At 42.0% G+C, this 21483-nt stretch overlaps 3 protein-coding genes across 3 annotated transcripts in view; 2 read left to right on the top strand and 1 right to left on the bottom strand.

The window, feature by feature from the left end:
• LOC310997305 (glutamate receptor 1-like) overlaps positions 1-21483 on the bottom strand; it is a gene marked incomplete at both ends in the record, with an annotated part of 143024 nt that overhangs the window by 46861 nt on the left and 74680 nt on the right. The window lies entirely within an intron of this gene.
• On the top strand, positions 10627-15591 carry LOC310997207 (uncharacterized protein; the record flags this gene model as incomplete). Its single annotated transcript, XM_083986884.1, has 2 exons — positions 10627-12287; positions 13914-15591. 2 exons carry the CDS (start codon positions 10627-10629, stop codon positions 15589-15591), a joined length of 3339 nt encoding a protein of 1112 aa, XP_083843010.1.
• On the top strand, positions 18708-20342 carry LOC310997208 (E3 ubiquitin/ISG15 ligase TRIM25-like; the record flags this gene model as incomplete). Its single annotated transcript, XM_083986885.1, has 1 exon — positions 18708-20342. The coding sequence occupies one exon, from the start codon at positions 18708-18710 to the stop codon at positions 20340-20342; it is 1635 nt and encodes a 544-aa protein (XP_083843011.1).

Raw genomic sequence — 21483 nt, forward strand, 5'->3', positions numbered from 1 at the left:
GAGAGAGAGAGGAGATGGATGTCATATCTTCTCATGGCTCAACCTTTCAAAATTCAACAGAAAACAGCAGGAAACAGAGTTAAGTCTTCACGAGGTTAAAGAAAATCGAGGTTAAGTCCCATGTTCTTTTAAAAAAAAGGGGGCGTGGTCTAACCCCAGACGTCAACAGACACGCTGATGGTTGTCCTGCCAAGTGAGCGATGCCTCTCCCTGACACAGTGTGTGGTTAGTGCTGACGGGTGCAGCTGTGAGACAGAGGTCATGTGACCACCTCAGATCAGTAGCTGCTCATTAGTCTGTAGCTACAGAGACAAATGTTTACGGCCCCGTGATGCAACACACTCCGATTCTCTGGGTAAAAGAAAAGTCAAGTGTGGTAATGATAATGTATAACATTCAATTAGAGCTACAGCAGAGAGAGAGAGAGAGAGAAAGAGGGATGAAAGATGAATTAATACGGAGGTGTACAAAAAAGAAAGGAATAAAATGAGAGGAGTTTTTTAAATATAGACACTAATCTGCTCTGCATCTCATCTCCATAAACATCCTGCATGCATGTCATTTACTATTTATCCACTGAGATGAGAGAAGAGGAGGAGGAGGAGGAGGAGGAGCTCTAGTGTGTCTCCATCATTCCCAGTGTTTTTTCTTTTTTCTTTTCTATTCCTCAGCAGAGTTCTTACAGGGAATTACAGCATCAGCCTCCATCTGTCCTCAGACGCTCATTAAAAAGCGACTGTTTGTCTGATAGCGGGCCAACTCCGGGTCGACGTCGGCCGACTCCGTTACGTTATGAAGACTACAGGTCAGGTTTCAGGACAAAGATAAATAAATAAATAAAGGCAGAAACTGTGTGAGAAACTTGTTTTTCAAGATGCCACATGATTAATCCTTCTTTTTTTTTTTTTACAGTTTTAATTACAATGATTCTTTTTCTCACACGAAACCTTGTCTGTAACCATGACAACAGCAATGTCTGTTCTGTTCTGTTCTGCACTGTTGTTGTTCACATTGGTCCAAACAGATATATCTCTGTTGGATGGATGGGTTTCCGGTCCTCTAGCGCCACCATCAGGTCAACGTGTCAGTTTGATTCAGCACCAGATTCTACGAAGCCGCTGTGGCCGATCTTTACATTTAAACTTCTGTCCCCGTTTGAACTGTTTAGGAAGTCCGTATTTGGAAAGACGTCGCCTCTGAGATATACTGTAGAACGTGTATTATAGAAGATAAACACACATTTCTAGACAGAGTTGAGTAAAAATTCATTTCACAGGCCTATTTAACAGACAAGGGCCGGTGTCTGACTGTAGGCTAAAATACTCAGTATGCCCTGGCTCCTCCCCCTCGCCAAAAGACAGCAGAGACCACGCTGGATAGTTTGCAATGGAGACACATGGACAACTGTCCAACTATCCAACCAGTCCCCCTCACAGGTTCTTCTGGATTGTTGCAATAATAACTCAACTCAACTCAACTCAAAAGTACTTTATTATTCCGTTAGGAACTTCGTTGCGGAAGGACATCAAAAGTGCAGGTGCAAAACAACAATCCACACATACATACCACAGCCATACCCAACACAATAATAATACATATTCCTACAACCACACATAGTACAAGTACTCGCAGCAAAGGTTAAATAATATATAATAAACACTCCCATGATGATCAGAGTAATTAACACTTGAAAAATGTCCCTCTTAAAGGGACATTGTGTAACTTCTCCTGTTATCTACTCACGAAAATCGATTATTTGGTTCTTCAGTCTGTTTTTCATTAATCAGTAATCCCCCCCATCAACAAAGTGAAGTGTTCCTTTCAGCTCTGAATGAGCCGTTCATATCAATCATATCTCCATGGAGCGGGTAAGCTCAGTGCTGCTGCCATGTGGTGTCTCCATGTTTTTACGTTCAGTGGCAGCGTGACGGTAGGAAACCACGGAAACTCAGCGGAGACACCGGAGCTGTCGGCTCAGTCACCGCGGTAACGCAGTGAGGAGGAATGGAGCGTTACACTGATGATGCATTCACCTGCAGTCGGGCAGACGGCCGTCGCTAACAAACCAGATGTCATTTTAGTCACAGAAGTCGAGAGAAAGACGGTAAAACAATACCACATCGCCATGACAACATATTGACACGTGTATTGTTTTGCCTCGTGCTGACGGACCACTTGTTTACATAGAGGCTTGTTTATGCCGTTACGTGCAGTGGCTGTCTGCCGTCTGCCCAATTTCATGTGAATGCAACGTGAAAAATATGATTGAGTTGCTTGTGATATACAACCACAACGCTAGATGGGAGGAATTCCTACACAATGTACCTTTAAGGTTAATTGTGTCAAGACCCAAATAAACTAAACATTTAGAACAGATAAAAAATGTGCGATGAATTTGCGATTAATCGTGAGTTAACTATGAAAAAAAAAACATCCAATGAATCATAAAACCAGACACAAAAACATCATAAAGAGAAACAGTGTCCATTCTCTTCCTGTTTGTTCAACTTGAAATAAAAGAAGAAAAAAACTGTCTCTCTCTCTGTCTGAACTCAGAGCCTGTAATCTGTGTGCTGGTGCATGAATGTGCGACTAACAGTGTGTGTGAGTGTGTGTGTGTGTGTGTGTGTGTGTGTGTGTGTGTGTGTGTGTGTGTGTGTGTGCACAAGTGTGAATGTTGCATGTCAAACGGTGTGTTAGCAAGACATTAGCCTAGCGATGCGGCAGCGGTTATGCCAACAACACACAGAATCGGTCTCATGTTCAATTACAGAGTCTCTGTTCATGCGAGCTGATGCTCCCAGTGTCTATTATCAGCAGCTGCTGTCCGTCCCTCTGTCTCTGTCTGTCTGTCTGTCCTCTGTCACGCTGTCTGTTCCCTGTCCATCTCTCTATCTCTCTGTCTGTCTCTCTGTTGTTGTTGTTTAATCCTCACAGATGAACAGGTCGACTGAGCAGCTTTGTCCAGTTCACCTCGTCTGGCAGGAAGATGAGGAAAAAGAAGAAAGTGAACAACTGCAGCAGCTGAGGATAAAGAGGAACATGTAAAAGCTCTTTCAGTCCTCTGGACAATTCAAACAACAGAGAGAGGAAGACAATAACAAAAAACTATGATGATGATGAGTGAGTGAGCGGAGGAAGATAAATTACCTTTTCTGTCACAGCTGCTGTTTTTTTATTTTGAAATCTCGACCTCGACCTGTGTTGACTAAACCCAACAGTAGCCTACATCTCACCTCTCCGATTTCTCCTGAGTCATCCTGGCTAAAGGATTCCTGACTGGGACTCCGCTCCTGTCGCTGACTTCACTTCACTTCACATGAACCAGTTTGTTGTGAAGCACCTTAGAGATCGGGTTTTAAGAGAGAGACAGAGACTCTGTGCCAGTGAAAACATCTGTGGGACAACATCAGTGAGACTAGGGCTGCCCCTGACCAAAGATTTTCTTGGTCGAACAATAGTATGATGATTAGTCAACTAAACGACTTCTGCCTGTGGTCGGGTTGAGAATTAATGCTCGTGAGTCCGGCCGTGTTGGGTCCGAGACGGAGTAGAGTAAAACATTATTCATCCCTGCCTGGAAATTCAGATGTTTTTTGTTTTTTTCTTTCGACCAATGACATTTTGTTCGACTAATGACTTTTTGGTCGACTATTTGAGAGGTACACCTTTAGAAATTTAGCATTATTGAACAAACTTTGAACTTTTCTACTGCTTTTTTACTGCTCCTCCCTTTTTGAGCTACGTGTCTGTAAGTGTCCCTTATTACCACTCGTCCTGACATACAGCGATAAATCTTACTTCCCATTTATGAAAAATGACCAAACTTGGCACAAAGGTCCAGTTCCATGCCAGATTTGCATTTAAAAATTTGAAAATTTCAGACAAAGCGACTGTACATGCTAGTATGTAACTTTCACCAAAATGTAGCCTCAATAAATTCTAAATTGCCTGGCCCCGACCACTGCTGCGAAGGCTCCATGTGTAAACACTATTATATGTTCTATTATAACTCACTGCTTTATCACTTTATTGCGCTACTTTGACCTGAGTAATGTCAATAAATGAACCTTACCTGGAAACAGGTGACGTGTCAGAGCTGGTGAGGCTCAGAGAACAACTTGGTGATCCAGAGTGAAACGTCTTGACTTTGACGACGGTTGTAGAGGAGAAATGGCGAAGCGAAAAATTCAGCTGGATCACGCTGGACCTGGAGACGTGGCCTGTGACTACTGCACTGGGAGGAAGCTGAAAGCCGTCAAGTCCTGTCTGGTGTGTACGGCCTCTTACTGTGAGCAGCACCTTCAGCCTCACTACGACGTAGCTCCACTGAAGAAACACACGCTGGTCGATGCCTCTTCTAAACTTCTGGAGAACATCTGCCCTCGCCATACTGAGGTAATGAAGATTTTCTGTCGCACTGATCAGCAGTGTATCTGTATTCTCTGCTCCATGGATGAACACAAAGGCCACGACACAGTCTCAGCTGTAGCAGAAAGGGCTGAGAAACAGAAGGAGCTCGGGCTGAGTCGTCAAAAGATCCAACAGAGAATCCAGGACAGAGAGAAAGATGTGAAGGTGCTTCAACAGGAGGCGGAGGCCATCAACCTCTCTGCTGATGAAGCTGTTAGTAACAGTGAGAAGACCTTCACCCACTTCATCCAACTCATTGAGAAGAGAAGGTCTGAGGTGAAGCAGCAGATCAGATCTCAACAGGAAACTGAAGTGAGTCGAGTCAAAGAGCTGGAGGAGAAGCTGCAGCAGGAGATCACTGAGCTGAGGAGGAAAGACTCTGGTCTGGAGCAGCTGTCGATCACAGAGGACCACCTCCATTTCCTAAACAACTACCCCTCTCTGTCACATCTGAGTGAAGCAACAAAGTTACCCACCGTCGAGCGACCAGATTTTGAGGAAGTGACAGCAGCAGTGTCAAAGGCCAGAGATAAACTGCAGGCTGTTCTCAATGAGGAGTGTTCTTTTATAGTGGAAGTTTTACTGCTGCAGAGAGAACCTCAGACCAGAGCTGGGTTCTTGAGATTTTCAAAACAAATAATTTTGGATTCAAACACAGCACACACACGTTTGTCATTGAGTGACATGAACAGAAGAGTAACTTTGATGAGTGAGGACCAGTCATATCCAAGTCATCCAGACAGATTCACTGTATATAACCAGGTCCTGAGTACAGAGGGTCTGACAGGACGTTGTTACTGGGAGGTGAAGTGGAGTGGCTTTGTTGTAATAGCAGTTGTCTACAAGAAAACAGGGACAGTGGACCAACGTGCATTTGGACACAATGACAAATCCTGGTCATAAGAGTGCTCCAGTGGTGGTTATAATTTAAGACATAGCGGTAAAGCTACCTCCATCTCAGGCCCTCAGTCCTCCAGAACAGGAGTGTACCTGGATCACAGGGCAGGTACTCTGTCTTTCTACAGCGTCTCTGAAACCATGACTCTCCTCCACAGAGTCCAGACCACCTTCACTCAGCCTCTACATCCTGGACTCTGGGTTCTAGGTTATGGAGACACAGCTGAGTTGTGTGAGCTCAAGTAAACAGGAGTGTTTAGTGTGATTCATCCATGATGCTGCAGTCGACTGTATGTGTAGGTTTGTCTGCACTGATACAGACACTGATGGTTTTTCTTGGGTTTTCTCTCGTTTTGTTTGTTTCAACAACACAATGAACTTGTGAAATGAACTTTTCTTTTAACTTGTTTTAATTCTCTACTTCTGGATTAGATTATTTAGTTTAATTAAACTTCATCATAACTTGCACTTAACATGTAGATTATATCATGGATGTGGAAAATATCAGCATGTACAAAATGTCTATCAAACATTATTGATCATATTAATCATCTGCCAGATGATTGTGTCATTATGAATATAACCTGGATTATTTAATATTTACTCTGCTGTTTCACAGACTGTGCTGCTGTTGTAATCATGTTATCAGAATCACTTTACTTTTATTGATGGAGAAAAAAAACAACAACATAATAATATAAAGATTATCCAAGTTGTCAATTAAAAAATATGAAATATAGGATTTTCAAATTTTCAAATATGATCTTTTAAATTGTGTATTTAAGTGCTGTTACTTGGTCATAGTTTTGTACCAAGGTGTGAAAACTTATTGTTCAACATTATACAAATAAATAAATCATCTCACAGTCACCATTTGAACAGCAAACGTCTCATTCTTTATTAAAAAAAAAAATCACTCACAAAAATAATCTGCTATAATACGTTTCTTTTCCATCAGTCACTTTTGAAGATGTTTGGGTCCAAGATGAGCTCATGAGGAGACTACTTTTTTTTTTTTTTTTTTACTAAATATTTACAGAATAACTGATGAGAACAGTTGAAGAAAAGTTTTCAATAGTCTGGTTTTACTTTCAGATTTATTACACAACTTTTGAACGTTGCACAACAACCATGCAGGAATCAAATGTGAATTATGCAAATCTTTACAGGCGGTCGCCAATCATACTTTAGGAAAAACTGAGCTTCACATCTTCTCCAAAACACTCAGAATGAGAGGTAATATATATATATATTTTAAATCATCATCTACAGACAACAGACCATATGATTTAATGCTGAAGATGGTGACAGAGAAAAAAAAACATTAATATCTGTGTCTCATGTAAAAACTTTAAATATTTCAGCTACAAATGAGAGAAATGTCAAAAACGTAACCACTTTATGACGACTTTAGGAAATCCACCTTCTATAAACCTCCTTTAATCCCTCATGTTTTCTGTTTGTAGCCACATACTGAACACAATATTTCAGATGAGGAACTGAAAGCTGAATGGATGTTGTAAAGCTGATGTTCTTGTTGTCTTCCTAGTTTGTCTCTTGTTGCTCAGAATTGTCTAAATTTGTCCAAAATGGCCCCGACCACTGCTGCTACACAGCTTTAATTTGATGGTTTGATTTGTTTCCTGTTTGCTGCTCCTCACCTGTTTTATTGACTTCTATTTACTGACTTCACATGACTGAGCTCAGGCTTCATTAAAGACTTTGATGTTGAATTTTGACTTGGTTTCCTGTCTGATCCCTGAGTTTGAGTCAATCACCAGCTGCTTTATGACAGTTACACAGGCTCCATGTGTAGAGACGTTATTCTGACTCGCTGCTCCTCCTCCTGACACAAACCAGCCTGACGACCTCTCCCTCCTCCTCCTGCTATCAGAGTTCATCCTGTTCACTGTTCCCTCCCCTCTCACACACCCTCCTCTTTACACAGGGGTGGGAACAAGTGACGTGTCAGAGTTTGTGTGGCTCAGAGAACAGCTCTATTTCTGGAAACAGAAAGTGAAACTTACCGACATTCAGTGCTGGGAGAGAAATGGCGCAGCGAAAAATTCAGCTGGATCAAGAAAATCTGAGCTGTTCCATCTGTCTGGATCTTCTAAAGGAGCCGGTGACTATTCCCTGTGGACACAGCTACTGTATGAGCTGTATTAAAAACTACTGGGGTGAAGATGATCAGAAGAACACATGCAGCTGCCCTCAGTGCAGACAGAGCTTCACACCGAGGCCAGCCCTGGTGAAAAACACCATGTTACACACGCTGGTCGAAGCCTCTTCTAAACTTCTGGAGAACATCTGCCCTCGCCATGATGAGGTAATGAAGATTTTCTGTCGCACTGATCAGCAGTGTATCTGTATTCTCTGCTCCATGGATGAACACAAAGGCCATGACACAGTCTCAGCTGTAGCAGAAAGGGCTGAGAAACAGAAGGAGCTCGGGCTGAGTCGTCAAAAGATCCAACAGAGAATCCAGGACAGAGAGAAAGATGTGAAGGTGCTTCAACAGGAGGCGGAGGCCATCAACCTCTCTGCTGATGAAGCTGTTAGTAACAGTGAGAAGACCTTCACCCACTTGATCCAACTCATGGAGAAGAGAAGGTCTGAGGTGAAGCAGCAGATCAGATCTCAACAGGAAACTGAAGTGAGTCGAGTCAAAGAGCTGGAGGAGAAGCTGCAGCAGGAGATCACTGAGCTGAGGAGGAAAGACTCTGGTCTGGAGCAGCTGTCAATCACAGAGGACCACCTCCATTTCCTAAACAACTACCCCTCTCTGTCACATCTGGGTGAAGCAAGAGATTTACTCAGCATCACTCAACAATCTGCTACGTATTTTAAGGAAGTGACAGCAGCAGTGTCAGAGGCCGGAGATAAACTGCAGGATGTTCTCAATGAGGAGTGGTCAAAGGTCTCAGTGAAAATTACTAGAGTAGAAGTTTTACCACTGCAGAGAGAACCTCAGACCAGAGCTGAGTTCTTGAGATTTTCAAAACAAATCATTTTGGATTCAAACACAGCACACACACGTTTGTTATTGAGTGACAGGAACAGAAAAGTAACTGTGATGAGTGAGGACCAGTCGTATCCACGTCATCCAGAAAGATTCATACATGACCAGGTCCTGAGTCCAGAGGGTCTGACAGGACGTTGTTACTGGGAGGTGAAGTGGAGTGGTGATGTTTCTATAGCAGTTTCCTACAAGAACATCCAGAGAACAGGGTCTGAATGTGCATTTGGACACAATGACAAATCCTGGGCATTATACTGCCACAGAGGTGGTTATATATTCAGACATAACAGTAAAGGTCCTTCCATTTCAGGCCCTCAGTCCTCCAGAATAGGAGTGTACCTGGATCACAGGGCAGGTATTCTGTCTTTCTACAGCGTCACTGAAACCATGACTCTCCTCCACAGAGTCCAGACCACCTTCACTCAGCCTCTACATCCTGGACTCAGGTTTTGGTTAAATTATTCTGCTGGAGACACAGCTGAGTTGTGTGAGCTCAAGTAAACAGGAGTGTTTAGTGTGATTCATCCATGATGCTGCAGTCGACTGTATGTGTAGGTTTGTCTGCACTGATACAGACACTGATGGTTTTTTTTTGGGTTTTCTCTTGTTTTGTTTGTTTCAACAACACAATACTAATGTCTTAATTTTCTACTTCTGGATTAGATTATTTAGTTTGATGAAACTTTATCGTTATTTGCATGTAAGATGTGGATTATATTATGGATGTGGAAAATATCAGCATGTGTAAAATGTCTATCAAAGATTATTGATCATATTAATCATCTGCCAGATGTTTGTGTCATTATGAATATAACCTGGATGATTTAATTTACTCTGTTGTTTCACAGACTGTGCTGCTGTTGTAATCATGTTATCAGACTCACTTTACCTTTTACTCAGTGAGAAAAAAAACAACAACATAATAATATAATGATTATCCAAGTTGTCAATGAAAAAATATGAAATATAGGATTTTCACATTTTAAAATATGATCTTTTAAAGTGTGTATTCAAGTGTTGTTACTTGGTCACAGTTTTAGGGACCAAGGTGTAAAAACTTATTCTACAACATTATACAAATAAATAAATCATCTCAGTCGCCATTTGAACAGCAAACGTTTCATTCTTTATAAAAATCAGTCACAAAAATAATCTGCTTTAATACATTTCTTTTCCATCAGTCACTTTTATAGATGTTTGGGTCCAAGATGAGCTCATGAGGAGACTGATGATGGGAATTAAAGAAACTTTGGAGGAAGTGACGACTTAATTCTTTTAACTAAATATTGACAGAATAACTGATGAGAACAGTTGAAGAAAGTTTTCAATAGTCTGTTTTTACTTTCAGATTTTACTTTTGAACGTTCCACAAAAACCATGCAGGAATAAAATGTGAATTATACAAAGCTTTGCAGGCGGTCGCCAATCACACTTTAGGAAGAACTGAGCTTCACATCTTCTCCAAAACACTCAGAATGAGAGGTAATATACATTTATACTTATTTTACATCATCATCTACAGCCAACAGACCATATGTTGATTTAATGCTGAAGATGGTGACAGAGAGAAAAAAAACATTCATATCTGTGTCTCATGTAAAAACTTCAGCTACAAATGACAGAAATGTCAACAACGTAACCACTTTATTACGACTTTAGGAAATCCACCTTCTATAAACCTCCTTTAATCCCTCATGTTTTCTGTTTGTAGCCACATACTGAACACAATGTTTCAGATCAGGAACTGAAAGCTGAATGGATGTTGTGAAGCTGATGTTCTTGTTGTCTTCCTATTTTGTCTCTTGTTGCTCAGAATTGTCTAAATTTCTCCAAAATGGCCGCGACCACTGCTGCTACACAGCTTTAATTTGATGATTTGATTTGTTTCCTGTTTGCTGCTCCTCACCTGTTTTATTGACTTCTATTTACTGACGTCACATGACTGAGCTCAGGCTTCATTAAAGACTTTGATGTTGAACTTTGACTTGGTTTCCTGCCTGATCCCTGAGTTTGAGTCAATCAGCAGCTGCTTTATGACAGTTACACAGGCTCCATGTGTAGAGACGATATTCTAACTCACTGCTCCTCCTCCTGACACAAACCAGCCTGACGACCTCTCCCTCCTCCTCCTGCTATCAGAGTTCAGCCAATCACTGTTCCCTCCCCTCTCACACACCCTCCTCTTTACACAGGGGTGGGAACAAGTGACGTGTCAGAGCTGGTGTGGCTCAGAGAACAGCTCTATTCCTGGAAACAGAAAGTGAAACTTACCGACATTCAGTGCTGGAAGAGAAATGGCGCAGCAAATGAATCAGCTGAATCAAGAAAAATGGAACTGTTCTATCTGTCTGGATCTTCTAAAGGAGCCGGTGACTATTCCCTGTGGACACAGCTACTGTATGAGCTGTATTAAAAACTACTGGGGTGAAGATGATCAGAAGAACACATGCAGCTGCCCTCAGTGCAGACAGAGCTTCACACCGAGGCCAGCCCTGGTGAAAAACACCATGTTAGCAGAGTTAGTGGAGGAACTGAAGAAGGTAGGACTGAAAGCTGCTTCACCTGATCCCTCCTACGCTGGACCTGGAGACGTGGCCTGTGACTACTGCACTGGGAAGAAGCTGAAAGCCGTCAAGTCCTGTCTGGTGTGTACGGCCTCTTACTGTGAGCAGCACCTTCAGCCTCACTACGACGTAGCTCCACTGAAGAAACACACGCTGGTCCAAGCCTCTTCTAAACTTCTGGAGAACATCTGCCCTCGCCATAATGAGGTAATCAAGATTTTCTGCCGCTCTGATCAGCAGTGTATCTGTATTCTCTGCTCCATGGATGAACACAAAGGCCACGACACAGTCTCAGCTGTAGCAGAAAGGGCTGAGAAACAGAAGGAGCTCGGGCTGAGTCGTCAAAAGATCCAACAGAGAATCCAGGACAGAGAGAAAGATGTGAAGGTGCTTCAACAGGAGGCGGGGGCCATCAACCTCTCTGCTGATGAAGCTGTTAGTAACAGTGAGAAGACCTTCACCCACTTGATCCAACTCATTGAGAAGAGAAGGTCTCAGGTGAAGCAGCAGATCAGATCTCAACAGGAAACTGAAGTGAGTCGAGTCAAAGAGCTGGAGGAGAAGCTGCAGCAGGAGATCACTGGGCTGAGGAGGAAAGACTCTGGTCTGGAGCAGCTGTCAATCACAGATGACCACCTCCATTTCCTAAACAACTACCCCTCTCTGCCACCTCTGGGTGAGGAAACAGGTTTACTCAGCATCACTCAACAATCTGCTATGTATTTTAAGGAAGTGACAGCAGCAGTGTCAGAGGCCAGAGACAAACTGCAGGCTGTTCTCAATGAGGAGTGGTCAAAGGTCTCAGTAAAAATTACTAGAGTAGAAGTTTTACTGCTGCAGAGAGAACCTCAGACCAGAGCTGAGTTCTTGAGATTTTCAAAACAAATCATTTTGGATTCAAACACAGCACACACACGTTTGTTACTGAGTGACAGGAACAGAAAAGTAACTAGGATGAGTGAGAACCAGTCATATCCAAGTCATCCAGACAGATTCACTATAGAGTGTCAGGTCCTGAGTCCAGAGGGTCTGACAGGACGTCGTTACTGGGAGGTGAAGCGGAGTGGTGGAGTTTCTATAGCAGCTTCCTACAAGAAAACAGGGACAGTGGATCAATCTGCATTTGGACACAATGACAAATCCTGGGCATTACAATGCTACAGTGGTAGTTATGCATTCAGACATAACAGTAAAGGTCCCTCCTACTCAGACCCTCCGTCCTCCAGAATAGGAGTGTACCTGGATCACAGGGCAGGTACTCTGTCTTTCTACAGCGTCACTGAAACCATGACTCTCCTCCACAGAGTCCAGACCACCTTCAATCAGCCTCTACATCCTGGACTCAGGTTTTGGTCTTCTGCTGGAGACACAGCTGAGTTGTGTGAGCTCAAGTAAACAGGAGTGTTTAGTGTGATTCATCCATGATGCTGCAGTCGACTGTATGTGTAGGTTTGTCTGCACTGATACAGTGATGGTTTTTCTTGGGTTTTCTCTCGTTTGTTTCAACAAAACAATGAACTTGTGAAATGAACTTTTCTTTTAACTTGTTTTAATTTTCTACATCTGGATTAGATTATTTTGTTTGATGAAACTTTATTGTTACTTACAGTTAACATGTGGGTTATATTATGGATGTGGGAAATATCAGCATGTGTAAAATGTCTATCAAAGATTATTGATCATATTAATCATCTGCCAGATGTTTGTGTCATTATGAATATAACCTGGATTATTTAATATTTACTCTGCTGTTTCACAGACTGTGCTGCTGTTGTAATCATGTTATCACAATCACTTTACTTTTATTCATGGAGAAAAGAAACAACAACATAATAATATAATGATTATCCAAGTTGTCAACGAAAAAATATGAAATGTAAGATTTTTTAATTTTAAAATGTGATCTTTTAAAGTGTGTATTCAACTGTTGTTACTTGGTCACAGTTTTAGGGACCAAGGTGTGAAAACTTATTGTTCAAAATTATACAAATAAATAAATCATCTCAGTCACCATTTGAACAGCAAACATCTCATTCTTTATAAAATACACTCACAAAAATAATTTGTTTTAATAGGTTTCTTTTCCATCAGTCACTTTTGAAGATGTTTGGGTCCAAGATGAGCTCATGAAGAGACTGATGATGGGAATTACATTAACTTTGGAGGAAGTGACAACTTTTATTTTATATTTTTTATTAAATATTTACAGAATAACTGATGAGAACAGTTGAAGAAAAGTTTTCAACAGTCTGTTTTTACTTTCAGATTTATATGTTAATTTAATGCTGAAGATGGTGACAGAGAAAAACAAAACATTAATATCTGTGTCTCATGTAAAAACTTGAAATATTTCAGCTACAAATGACAGAAATGTCAAAAACGTAACCACTTCATGACGACTTTAGGAAATCCACCTTCTATAAACCTCCTTTAATCCCTCATGTTTTCTGTTTGTAGCCACATACTGAACACAATGTTTCAGATCAGGAACTGAAAGCTGAATGGATGTTGTGAAGCTGATGTTCTTGTTGTCTTCCTATTTTGTCTCTTGTTGCTCAGAATTGTCTAAATTTGTCCAAAATGGCCCCGACCACTGCTGCTACACAGCTTTAATTTGATGATTTGATCTGTTTCCTGTTTGCTGCTCCTCACCTGTTTTATTGACTTCTATTTACTGACGTCACATGACTGAGCTAAAGACTTTTATTTTGAACTTTGACTTGGTTTCCTGTCTGACCCCTGAGTTTGAGTCAATCACCAGCTGCTTTATGACAGTTACACAGGCTCCATGTGTAGAGACGATATTCTGACTCACTGCTCCTCCTCCTGACACAAACCAGCCTGACGACCTCTCCCTCCTCCTCCTGCTATCAGAGTTCAGCCTGTTCACTGTTCCCTCCCCTCTCACACACCCTCCTCTTTACACAGGGGTGGAAACATGTGACGTGTCAGAGCTGGTGTGGCTCAGAGAACAGCTCTATTCCTGGAAACAGAAAGTGAAACTTACCGACATTCAGTGCTGGAAGAGAAATGGCGCAGCAAATGAATCAGCTGAATCAAGAAAAATGGAACTGTTCGATCTGTCTGGATCTTCTAAAGGAGCCGGTGACTATTCCCTGTGGACACAGCTACTGTATGAGCTGTATTAAAAACTACTGGGGTGAAGATGATCAGAAGAAGACATGCAGCTGCCCTCAGTGCAGACAGAGCTTCACACCGAGGCCAGCCCTGGTGAAAAACACCATGTTAGCAGAGTTAGTGGAGGAACTGAAGAAGGTAGGACTGAAAGCTGCTTCAGCTGATCACTCCTACGCCGGACCTGGAGACGTGGCCTGTGACTACTGCACTGGGAGGAAGCTGAAAGCCGTCAAGTCCTGTCTGGTGTGTACGGCCTCTTACTGTGAGCAGCACCTTCAGCCTCACTACGACGTAGCTCCACTGAAGAAACACACGCTGGTCCAAGCCTCTTCTAAACTTCTGGAGAACATCTGCCCTCGCCATAATGAGGTGATAAAGATTTTCTGCCGCACTGATCAGCAGTGTATCTGTATTCTCTGCTCCATGGATGAACACAAAGGCCACGACACAGTCTCAGCTGTAGCAGAAAGGGCTGAGAAACAGAAGGAGCTCGGGCTGAGTCGTCAAAAGATCCAACAGAGAATCCAGGACAGAGAGAAAGATGTGAAGGTGCTTCAACAGGAGGCGGAGGCCATCAATCTCTCTGCTGATGAAGCTGTTAGCAGCAGTGAGAAGACCTTCACCCACTTGATCCAACTCATTGAGAAGAGAAGGTCTGAGGTGAAGCAGCAGATCAGATCTCAACAGGAAACTGAAGTGAGTCGAGTCAAAGAGCTGGAGGAGAAGCTGCAGCAGGAGATCACTGAGCTGAGGAGGAAAGACTCTGGTCTGGAGCAGCTGTCAATCACAGAGGACCACCTCCATTTCCTAAACAACTACCCCTCTCTGTCACGTCTGGGTGAAGAAACAGATTTACTCAGCATCACTCAACAATCTCAGATGTATTTTAAGGAAGTGACAGCAGCAGTGTCAGAGGCCAGAGATAAACTGCAGGCTGTTCTCAATGAGGAGTGGTCAAAGGTCTCAGTGAAAATGACTAGAGTAGAAGTTTTACTGCTGCAGAGAGAACCTCAGACCAGAGCTGAGTTCTTGAGATTTTCAAAACAAATCATTTTGGATTCAAACACAGCAAACACACGTTTGTCATTGAGTGACAGGAACAGAAAAGTAACTAGGATGAGTGAGGACCAGTCATATCCAAGTCATCCAGACAGACTCACTAGAGAGTGTCAGGTCCTGAGTCCAGAGGGTCTGACAGGACGTTGTTACTGGGAGGTGAAGTGGAGTGGTCACGTTGTAATAGCAGTTTCCTACAAGAAAACAGGGACAGTGGATCAATCTGCATTTGGATTCAATGACAAATCTTGGTCATTACAATGCTACAGTGGTGGTTATATATTCAGACATAACAGTAAAACTACCTCCATCTCAGGCCCTCAGTCCTCCAGAATAGGAGTGTACCTGGATCACAGGGCAGGTACTCTGTCTTTCTACAGCGTCACTGAAACCATGACTCTCCTCCACAGAGTCCAGACCACCTTCACTCAGCCTCTACATCCTGGATTCTGGGTTCTAGGTTCTGCTGGAGCCACAGCTGAGTTGTGTGAGCTCAAGTAAACAGGAGTGTTTAGTGTGATTCATCCATGATGCTGCAGTCGACTGTATGTGTAGGTTTGTCTGCACTGATACAGACACTGATGGGTTTTCTTGGGTTTTCTCTCGTTTTGTTTGTTTCAACAACACAATGAACTTTTCTTTTAACTTGTTTTAATTTTCTACTTCTGGATTAGATTATTTTGTATGATGAAACTTTATCCTTACTTCCACTTAAAGGTCCCATATTATGCTGTTTTTCCAACTATTTCACATGGTTCTAAGTTGTCCAACCATATAGTAATCCTAGTGTATTGTCCCCAAATCAATCTGCAGCTCTACATCTCAGTAATCTAAAAGTGGCTCTCCAGAGCTCTCCTGCGAACGAGCCATTCCTGTGTCTGCACCTTGAAATGCAAATAAGATGTGTAAACCACGTCCACTCCACACCTGTCACAGGGAGAGGGTGTGTTTTCACTACAGGTACATGTGACAGTGTTGACATTGGGACAGGGGTCGGGCATTGATTTCTGAAAAAAAAAAAAAAAATTCTGAGACTGGCATCTTGTCAGAAAAAATGTAAATGTTCATTCTTTTTTTCTTTTTTTTTTACTGTGGCAGAAGGAGAAACATGGAGAGACTCCTACTACCATCAGAAAGTTCTGTGTGAAACTGTCAAATAAAAAAAACAAGTGAAACTGAGGAGCGCAGCACAAACTGTGCACTGTTGTATGGACTGATGAGAATATTGAGGTGGTTTTGCGCCGGGAGAGGAGACTTCCTCGTTCAGATGTCTCTCATTCCATGATGAGGACCGATGCGCTGATGAGAAGCGGTATCATCCCAATATTCTCTGATCCACGATTTCATTTTTAATGACAGGCGGCTGTTTTTCAGTCAATGATTCAAAAGGATCATCTGGCGGCCGCGGTACCGACTGCTCCTCCCGTATCTACCGCTTCATGTCAAATGACGGCCGGGGGTTGAGAGAGAGAGAGCGTGTGTGTGTGTGTGTATGTGGGGGGGGGGGTCGCTGTTCCGGAAAAGTGTCAGCGGGCGGAGCTCACGTTTTTCCAGACTGGCCGAGGGGGAGTATAAGGAAGTACCGGGAGGTGGAGTCACCTGAGTTCAGCGCATCCTGACGTCAAGTCTGCCAGCACTTCCAATTCGCCCGTTTGGAGACACGATCTCAAAAAAGTGTAGAAATCAATTAAGGGAGTGAACAGACTTTTTTCACCTCCAGGCGTCATAGAAAGGCAACGGGAACACATAGGACCACTACAAAACCTGTAGAAAGTGGATTTTGCATAATATGGGCCCTTGTGGATTATATTATGGATGTGGAAAATTTCAGCATAATGTCTATCAAACATTATTGATCATATTAATCATCTGCCAGATGTTTGTATCATTATGAATATGGATGTTTTAATATTTGCTCTGTTGTTTCACAGACTGTGCTGCTGTTGTAATCATGTTATCAGAAAAACTTTACTTTTATTCATGGAGAAAAAAACAACAACAACATAATAATGTGAAGATTATCCAAGTTGTCAATGAAAAAATATGAAATGTTAGATTTTCAAATTTTAAAATGTGATCTTTTAAAGTGTTTATTCAAGTGTTGTTACTTGGTCACAGTTTTAGGGACCAAGGTGTGAAAACTTATTGTTCTACATTATACAAATAAATAAATCATCTCACAGTCACGATTTGAACAGCAAACGTCTCATTCTTTATAATAAATCATTTGCTTTAATACGTTTCTTTTCCATCAGTCACTTTTGAAGATGTTTGGGTCCAAGATGAGCTCATGAGGAGACTGATGATGGGAATTAAAGAAACTTTGGAGGAAGTGACGACTTTTATTTTATATTTTTTACTAAATATTGACAGAATACCTTTTGAGAACAGTTGAAGAAAAGTTTTCAACAGTCTGTTTTTACTTTCAGATTTATATGTTAATTTAATGCTGAAGATGGTGACAGTAAAACAAAACATTAATATCTGTGTCTCATGTAAAAACTGGAAATATTTCAGCTACAAATGACAGAAATGTCAAAAACGTAACCACTTTATGACGACTTTAGGAAATCCACCTTCTATAAACCTCCTTTACTCCCTCATGTTTTCTGTTTGTAGCCACATACTGAACACAATGTTTCAGATCAGGAACTGAAAGCTGAATGGATGTTGTAAAGCTGATGTTCTTGTTGTCTTCCTATTTTCTCTCTTATTGCTCAGAATTGTCTAAATTTCTCCAAAATGGCCCCGACCACTGCTGCTACACAGCTTTAATTTGATGATTTGATTTGTTTCCTGTTTGCTGCTCCTCACCTGTTTTATTGACTTCTATTTACTGACGTCACATGACTGAGCTCAGGCTTCATTAAAGGTGTACAGAAATGGCCGTTTGTCCTGTTTGTCGCGCCGAGTTGTCACGAGCTGCAACACGAGTTTACCCGAGTGAGGAAAACGAATTTGATTGGTCGTTATCGAGCGGGCGGGATATTCAAAGCTTGGGGCGAGCCCGAGCTCCGTGTGTGTGTGCGTGTCTCAGACGTTTGAATGACGGATTACGGATCCAATATCAGTGGCTGGTGAATCGTGAGCAGGCTGACGTATAATCCGTGCGCCTGCATTATCCAATGCGAAAAAAAAAATACACACTTTCATCCCGGATTTACTCAAAAATAGAATTTTGCACAAAGTTTGACCTACATCGTCTGAAAGATGAGTTAATACATTAATTTTATGATCCAGAGTGGGCTCAAATTCAATTTTCTTTTCTGTACACCTTTAAAGACTTTGATTTTGGACTTTGACTTGGTTTCCTGTCTGATCCCTGAGTTTGAGTCAATCACCAGCTGCTTTATGACAGTTACACAGGCTCCATGTGTAGAGACGATATTCTGACTCACTGCTCCTCCTCCTGACACAAACCAGCCTGACGACCTCTCCCTCCTCCTCCTGCTATCAGAGTTCAGCCAATCACTGTTCCCTCCCCTCTCACACACCCTCCTCTTTACACAGGGGTGGGAACAAGTGACGTGTCAGAGCTGGTGTGGCTCAGAGAACAGCTCTATTTCTGGAAACAGAAAGTGAAACTTACTGACTTTGACGACGGTTGTAGAGGAGAAATGGCGCAGCGAAAAATTCAGCTGGATCAAGACAATCTGAGCTGTTCCATCTGTCTGGATCTTCTAAAGGAGCCGGTGACTATTCCCTGTGGACACAGCTACTGTATGAGCTGTATTAAAAACTACTGGGGTGAAGATGATCAGAAGAACACATGCAGCTGCCCTCAGTGCAGACAGAGCTTCACACCGAGGCCAGCCCTGGTGAAAAACACCATGTTAGCAGAATTTGTGGAGGAACTGAAGAAGGTAGGACTGAAAGCTGCTTCACCTGATCACTCCTACGCTGGACCTGGAGACGTGGCCTGTGACTACTGCACTGGGAGGAAGCTGAAAGCCGTCAAGTCCTGTCTGGTGTGTACGGCCTCTTACTGTGAGCAGCACCTTCAGCCTCACTACGACGTAGCTCCACTGAAGAAACACACGCTGGTCCAAGCCTCTTCTAAACTTCTGGAGAACATCTGCCCTCGCCATAATGAGGTAATGAAGATTTTCTGTCGCACTGATCAGCAGTGTATCTGTTATCTCTGCTCCATGGATGAACACAAAGGCCACGACACAGTCTCAGCTGTAGCAGAAAGGGCTGAGAAACAGAAGGAGCTCGGGCTGAGTCGTCAAAAGATCCAACAGAGAATCCAGGACAGAGAGAAAGATGTGAAGGTGCTTCAACAGGAGGCGGAGGCCATCAATCTCTCTGCTGATGAAGCTGTTAGTAACAGTGAGAAGACCTTCACCCACTTGATCCAACTCATTGAGAAGAGAAGGTCTGAGGTGAAGCAGCAGATCAGATCTCAACAGGAAACTGAAGTGAGTCGAGTCAAAGAGCTGGAGGAGAAGCTGCAGCAGGAGATCACTGAGCTGAGGAGGAAAGACTCTGGTCTGGAGCAGCTGTCAATCACAGAGGACCACCTCCATTTCCTAAACAACTACCCCTCTCTGTCTCATCTGGGTGAAGCAACGAAGGTACCCACCGTTAAGCAACCACATTTTGAGGAAGTGACAGCAGCAGTGTCAAAGACCAGAGATAAACTGCAGGCTGTTCTCAATGAGGAGTGTGTTTTCATATTGGAAGTTTTACAGCTGCAGAGAGAACCTCAGACCAGAGCTGAGTTCTTGAGATTTTCAAAACAAATCATTTTGGATTCAAACACAGCACACCCATGGTTGTCATTGAGTGACAGGAACAGAAAAGTAACTTTGATGAGTGTGGACCAGTCATATCCAAGTCATCCAGACAGATTCACTGAATGGAGCCAGGTCCTGAGTACAGAGGGTCTGACAGGACGTTGTTACTGGGAGGTGAAGTGGAGTGGTCACGTTTTTATAGCAGTTTCCTACAAAAAAACAGGGACAGTGGATCAATGTAGATTTGGATACAATGACAAATCCTGGGCATTATACTGCCACAGTGGTGGTTATCTATTCAGACATAACAACAATTTTATCTCCATCTCAGGCCCTCAGTCCTCCAGAATAGGAGTGTACCTGGATCACAGGGCAGGTACTCTGTCTTTCTACAGTGTCACTGAAACCATGACTCTCCTCCACAGAGTCCAGACCACCTTCACTCAGCCTCTATATCCTGGATTCTGGGTTCTAGGTTATGGAGACACAGCTGAGTTGTGTGAGCTCAAGTAAACAGGAGTGTTTAGTGTGATTCATCCATGATGCTGCAGTCGACTGTATGTGTAGGTTTGTTTGCACTGATACAGACACTGATGTTTTTTCTTGGGTTTTCTCTCGTTTTGTTTGTTTCAACAACACAATACTAATGTTTTAATTCTCTACTTCTGGATTAGATTATTTTGTTTCATGAAATTGTATTGTTACTTGCAGTTAACATGTGGATTATATTATGGATGTGGAAAATATCAGCATGTGCAAAATGTATGTTAAAGATTATTGATCATATTAATCCTCTGCCAGATGTTTGTATCATTATGAATATAACCTGGATAATTTAATATTTACTCTCTTCTCTTTTCAAGTATGTATTGAAGTGTTGTTACTTGGTCACAGTTTTAGGGACCAAGGTGTAAAAACTTATTGTTCAACATTATACAAATAAATAAATCATTTAACAGTCACCATTTGAACAGCAAACGTCTCATTCTTTATAAAAAATAACTCACAAAAAAAATTTGTTTTAATATGTTTCTTTTCCATCAGTCACTTTTGAAGATGTTTGGATCCAAGATGAGCTCATGAGGAGACTGATGATGGGAATTAAAGAAACTTTGGAGGAAGTGACGACTTATTTTATTTATTTATTTTACTAAATATTGACAGAATAACTAATGAGAACAGTTGAAGAAAAGTTTTCAACAGTCTGTTTTTACTTTCAGATTTATATGTTAATTTAATGCTGAAGATGGTGACAGTAAAAAAAAATAATAATATCTGTGTCTCATGTAAAAACTTGAAATATTTCAGCTACAAATGACAGAAATGTCAAAAACGTAACCACTTTATGACGACTTTAGGAAATCCACCTTCTATAAACCTCCTTTAATGCCTCATGTTTTCTGTTTGTAGCCACATACTGAACACAATGTTTCAGATCAGGAACTGAAAGCTGAATGGATGTTGTGAAGCTGATGTTCTTGTTGTCTTCCTATTTTGTCTCTTGTTGCTCAGAATTGTCTAAATTTGTCCAAAACGGCCCCGACCACTGCTGCTACACAGCTTTAATTTGATGATTTGATCTGTTTCCTGTTTGCTGCTCCTCACCTGTTTTATTGACTTCTATTTACTGACGTCACATGACTGAGCTAAAGAC

The sequence above is a fragment of the Trachurus trachurus genome, assembly GCF_905171665.1.
Source record: "Trachurus trachurus genome assembly, chromosome: 14".
Lineage (NCBI taxonomy): Eukaryota > Metazoa > Chordata > Actinopteri > Carangiformes > Carangidae > Trachurus > Trachurus trachurus.